Source organism: Capsicum annuum, chromosome 8 (genome assembly GCF_002878395.1).
Source record: "Capsicum annuum cultivar UCD-10X-F1 chromosome 8, UCD10Xv1.1, whole genome shotgun sequence".
Classification (NCBI taxonomy): domain Eukaryota; kingdom Viridiplantae; phylum Streptophyta; class Magnoliopsida; order Solanales; family Solanaceae; genus Capsicum; species Capsicum annuum.
In genome coordinates, this window is record NC_061118.1 from 172,180,342 (window position 1) to 172,186,341 (window position 6,000).

Below are 6,000 nucleotides of genomic sequence, written 5' to 3' on the forward strand. Positions count from 1 at the left end.
AAGTAATATCTCATCGATTTCTATTAAAGATGTCTGTTGTTTTGTTGAGAACATCATCCCTTTATGATCTTTAATTTGTAAACGATTCGTTTAGTGTTTTCTTTTATTCAGGAAACTGTAAGCATTGCTCTGCATTCCTATTAACATAGTAGCATGTGATTCCATACACTATATGACTTCTTAGCTTCAGAATATCCCAAAATTTATTTATTTCCAAAAACAGCAATAATGTAGTCAGCCCCACAATGAAAATTCACGAGAAATGACTATTTCATATGCCAAGACAAGAGGGAGTTGCTCGGATGATAAACGCTTTTCACTTCCAACCCAAAGGTTGTAAGTTCGAGTCACCAAGGAAGCAAAGAGGTGACAGCTCATCCTAGGAAAAGGTTAAAAAAGGAATTACTTGTGTCAATTGTCATTTAGCTAACAAGTCCATGGAGATTGAGGGTAGCCATTCTGCAATTGTCATCGTTTCCTTGTGCTGTTTGTGTGTTGGTTTAGTTCTTGGGGATGCCAATATTCACCCAGGGGATGTTTGGAATAGGACACAAATTTTGAGAGACTAAATGATTCTCTTCTTAGGGATCTTTTTAATCAAAATCTAAGGATTTCGTTTTAGCAAACTGAAAATCTTGTGAAAGATCACCGTTTAAAATTTTGAAAACGTTAGCGACCCTAACAAGTCAGATTTACTTAAATCACAGCCGTCACATCTTTACACAAATAAAACTAAATAAAATAAAAGGAAATATGCTTTTTATATATATACCTAATAAACTAAAACGAAACAAAATACTACTCTATTATGTAATTATGTAGAAGTAGATAATTGTCCATTAATATAAATAATATATGAAACAGAAGAAAAGTTAATTTTAAGAATGACAATAAATTGAAATGGGAGAAATTAGAGGGACCGATTCTATTAGTCTCCAATAATAGCAGTCCGAATAATTTACTGTTGTCCCTTTTCCTTAACATGCTCGTAAATGAATTACTACGAAATTATTAATCCAAATTCTAACTAGCCTATAACTCTAGTAGGGGAATCCAAAATAAATATTGAAAACTTAAAACTTACCCTAAATAAAGACAAATTGTGGTCCAGCCAAACTTTGTTTCACCTCTTTCAACACTATACAATTATGGAAAATCGACGTAGTATTTGATGTCCTAACATGGAACCCCGCCAAGTCTCTCATGCGATTCAAATATGTTTCTAATGCTTGGAACACTTTAATACAGCATGATTTCAAATTTGCCAAGTCTCACCTTGCTTGTTCTCAAGCCCGCTCAACTCGCCTTTTGTTTGAGCTTGAAGTATGTTGCAGTACCAAAGAAGATAATTTTGAAATAAAGCTGAATAATAAGAAATTATGATCAAAAGGATTTCGTTTAGAACTACATGCGATGAGGAGGTGAGCATTTGCTCAAATCATTGCGATGGCCTTGTTTGTTTGTAAAGCTATAAAGATACTACTACTTGCTTGTACAACATTATCACCACAGGTGAGACTAAAACTTTTTTGTTCGCTGCTGCGAATCACAGGAATTGCCAATTGTATCCTCAATTGTTGTTGGGATTCGATCATGTAATGGAAAATTACAAGTTGGTTCATATTTTTTTGGACAAAACTCATCGACTAAAGACCAGAATTCTAACTTCAACTACAACTTGTACATGTATTTTCCTTTATTCAACTAAAAATCAAATTTGTATCATCTACTTCAACTTAGAAGAGGAGAAGTTTGGATCGATTTCATGTCCACCATATGCTTCTTGTTTCAATAACCTGAATAGAATACAGACTGCACTCTTGGGAAAACTAGTCATGCAATTCAACTTCTACGGTAACAATAGGCGCGAAGATTGGGTATACGGTGAGGTTAACAAGGTTTTTACTTTTTAACAAACACCAATTCGGAGGAGACGCTGCAGAAAAAATTGACATGTTTTAGCAACCATCAAGAATTATTAATGCCCCCCTCTTCTTTGAATTATTAAAACATCCATGCACCTTTTTATCCTTCAGCGAAATACTATCTCTATATAAAGCTTGTGTACAAAAATGTAAACTTACTTTCTCAAAGAACCCAAGGTTGCACTGTGTCAAATATATCAAAATGTCCTTTAATCTTGTGATGTGAAAAGTTAAAATTAAAGTATTTTCAAAAAAGAAAAGGGTCATTCTTTTTTAAACAGAGGGAGTATTTATTTCCTCCTAGACTAGAAAATTTTCCATATTTAAAGTATATGAAAAGAAAAAAAATAAAGGACAATCCGATACACTAATCTCCCACTACGCATAGGGTACGGGGAAGGACCCAACCACAAGGTGGACCTATTGGTCACATTAAAATTTTTTTTAAAGTAATTTGATAGCTGTTACTTTTTCACCTACAAAACAATTACTTAAAACGTAATGAAATTAAACAATTACTTAAAACGTACTGAAATTAAACAATTACTTAAAACTTACCAAAATTTAATTTCTTATGGAAACCATTCTAACTTTCCTACAACTCGAATAGGTAATCCAACACATATATTGAAAACTTGCTCTAAAATAATGTCCTAGTTAGAATCCAACTATAATACTGAAAAATTGTGTTATATAACCTTATAGCAATAATATTATCGTACAAATTGACAATAATATTGTTCACCTTTCTCTGTCCGCACATCCTTTTTTATTTAATATATTTTTCACCACTCCCTGAGAGCCCATAGAGAGTGAGTTCTTGTTGTTTGTTTTCTTTTTCTAGACAGACAATTATGGAAAATCATTGTTTTGGCGACATAATATTCGAGATCCTATCCCGGCTTCCTGCCAAGTCTCTCATGCGATTTAACTGTGTTTGTAAAACTTGGAACAGTTTGATACGAGATGATCCCAACTTTGTCCAGTCCCACATTGCTCGTTCTCAAGCCCCTCCCACTGCCACCCGCCTGTTGTTTGATCTGTACTATCATGATAACAAAAGAGATGTTGCAGTAAAGGAGAATAAAAAGCGACGAATAGAAGGATTTCCTTTAGAACTACAAGAGCCTCGTCATTATTTCAACTATGAGAAGATGCGTACTTGCTCTAATCATTGCAATGGTCTCATTTGCTTGTATAACGTTGAAGATACTCGAGTTTACCTGCTCAATGTCACCACAGGAGAGATAAAAGCTTTGTCATTCTCCGTGAACGATGTGAAATCCCCATTATATCCTCCTAGATTATGTCTGGGATTTGATTTGGTGATGGAAAAATACAAGTTACTTCAACTTTTCGTGGAATACAACAACAATAAACTTGTAACAAAGATGAGAATTCGAACTCTAGGAAGGGATTCTTACTGGAGAAACTGTTGTCATATGTCATCAACTGTTTCCCCTTTAAGAAGTAATTTCCTCAATGGGGTTCTTTATTGGGTTCACTGTCCATGCAGTCGTATCTTCTACTTCGACTTGACAAAGGAAGAGCTTCAGAGTTTTTCACTTCCAGAAGAATATAGTCATTTTGCAGTATTGGATAGTATGCAAACTGCACTAAGGGGAAAACTGGTCATGCATTGCTTTAATACAGAAATTAATTTTAGCAATTATATATACGATGAGCTTGTTAAACCGAAGAAAGTAGAGGAAAATAATCCACCATTAATGGAGAATTTCAAGGAGGAGAACAGTTACAGAGAGAATTTTGTAAAGAGAAGTAGAGAGAGAAAAATTTTGTTTTGTATTACTTGAGAGAGAGTTCTCTAATGCTGATACATGTCTATTTATACAACTCATTCACTAGCTGAAAATATCTTGTAACTAACTACCTCTAACTACCTAGTTGTTGTTCTAGAATATTCTAGAAGCGTACATGCATAAATACCACTAAGTAAAATTATCTACGACCAGCTACTTTGTACTTAGACTTTGCAGCTCAACACTCCCCCTCAAGTTGAGAATGTAAGTATATGTCTTTCATTCCCAACTTGGAAACCAGATAAACATGTTGCTGATGTCCCAGTGCTTTAGTCATCACATCTGCTGGTTGTTCTTGACTACCAATGTGTATTGTCTTGATTAATCCGCATTGTATCTTCTCCCTAATAAAGTGACAGTCGATCTCTATATGCTTGGTCCTTTCATGGTAAATTGGGTTAGCAACAATTTGTAGAGCTGCTTTATTATCACAGTGTAACGTCATAGGTAACTCCACATCCATTGTAAGTTCTGTTATCAGCCCTTTCAACCAAACTAGCTCTGCAGTAGCATGTACCATGCTTCTATACTCTGGTTCAGCGGAGCTTCTAGAGATAGTATTTTGTTTCTTAGCTTTCCATAAGATCAATGATGGTCCAAGCTTAATGCAATATCCAGTAACTGATTTCCTTGACATGGGACAAGATGCCCAATCCGAGTCACAAAAAGCTTTTACCTGATTCGTCTTACAACTGGACATGAGAAGTCCTAGACCAGGTTGTTTCTTTATATATTTCACCACATTCAAGGCAGCATCATAGTGGAATCTTTTTGGAGCCTGCATAAATTGGCTCAAGCTTTGGACTGCATATGAGATATCTGGTCTGGTGATAGTTAAGTACAACAATTTACTAATTAAACTTTGATACCTCCCCCTATCTTCCATAACATCATCTTTAGATTTTACATTCAGTGATGTATCAAACTCTATGCTGGTCAGCTTCAGGTTTTGTTCCATTGGAGTCTCTTTAGGCTTTGAACCTGCCAGACCTGACTCGGAGATTATTTCAAGAGCATACTTCCTTTGTGACATCAGAATTCCCTCCTTTGACCTGGCAAATTCTATTCCTAGAAAGTATCTAAGCTCTCCAAGGTCTTTTATTTTGAAGTTTTGATGCAGAACTTCCTTTGCATTTTGAATTTCTTTCAAATCATGTCCTGTCACTAACAAATCGTCTACATATACAAGTATCATAACAAACTTCCCTTTAGTGGATCTGGTAAATAGAGAGTAATCATATTTACTTTGAAAAAAACCAGAATCAAGTAAAGCTTGTGACAACTTCAGGTTCCATTGTCGAGATGCCTGTTTTAGGCCATATAAGGATTTGAGCAGTCTACAAACTCTATGCTCCCCCTGACTGCCAAAGCCCTGAGGGAGGGTCTTGTAGACCTCCTCAAAAAGATCACCATTCAAAAAAGAATTATGAACGTCAAGCTGAAAAATAGGCCATTGTTTAGAGGCAGCTACAGTAATAACAGTGGTAAGTTTAGCCACTGGTGAAAAAGTATCACGAAAATCTAGTCCTTTTTGTTGAGTGTAGCCTTTCACTACAAGTCGAGCCTTAAACTTCTCTACAGATCCATCGGAGTTATATTTGATTTTAAAAATGCACTTGCAACTAATAGGGACCTTGCCAATAGGCAGGTCTACTAATTCCCAAGTACGGTTATGCTCTAAGGCTGCAATCTCAAGTTGCATAGCCTCAACCCATCGAGGGTCCCTGCTGGCCTAAGAGAAGGAAGAAGGTTCAGTATCTGAGGAGAAAAAAGAGAGAAAAGCTTGGTATGTAGGAGATAAATGGGAGTATGTAACAGAATGATGGATGGGATGAGAAGTGGAAGCTTTCTTCGAAGGTACAGAAGAAAGAACAAAATCAGTTAACCATATAGGAGGTTTGGATATCCTGGTAGATCTTCTTGGTGGAGGTAGTGAGGCAACTGGTACAAGGAGAGGAGAAGAAGAAGAAGAAGCAAGAGGAGAAAGAGGAGATGAAGGATAAAGAGAGAAAGGAGGGGGTGGAGCAGGTGAAGGAAGAGAAGTGGATTGGCAAGGAAGAGGTATGCCATCATAATATGGAACAAAAAGAGGGTGTGATGGGATGAAATGACACTTAGGTAGCCGAAAAGGAAATATATGTTCTTTGAAAACTACATCTCAACTAATGAAAAATTTATCATGCTCTATGTCATATAGTTTGTAACCTTTTTTGATAGTAGAGTAGCCCATAAAAACAGCTGGAATTGACTTGGTT

General features: G+C 36.0%; 1 protein-coding gene across 1 annotated transcript; it reads left to right on the plus strand.

Moving 5' to 3' along the window:
* Positions 1-2,779: 2,779 nt before the first annotated feature.
* On the plus strand, positions 2,780-4,233 carry LOC107879570 (putative F-box protein At3g24700). The gene has a single exon (XM_016726590.2). It carries the CDS (start codon positions 2,780-2,782, stop codon positions 3,737-3,739), a length of 960 nt encoding a protein of 319 aa, XP_016582076.2. The 3' UTR covers positions 3,740-4,233.
* Positions 4,234-6,000: the final 1,767 nt, after the last annotated feature.

Excerpts from the sequence above, each read along its gene's own strand:
- LOC107879570 (XM_016726590.2), top strand. The coding sequence starts at position 2,780 with ATGGAAAATCATTGTTTTGGCGACATAATATTCGAGATCCTATCCCGG.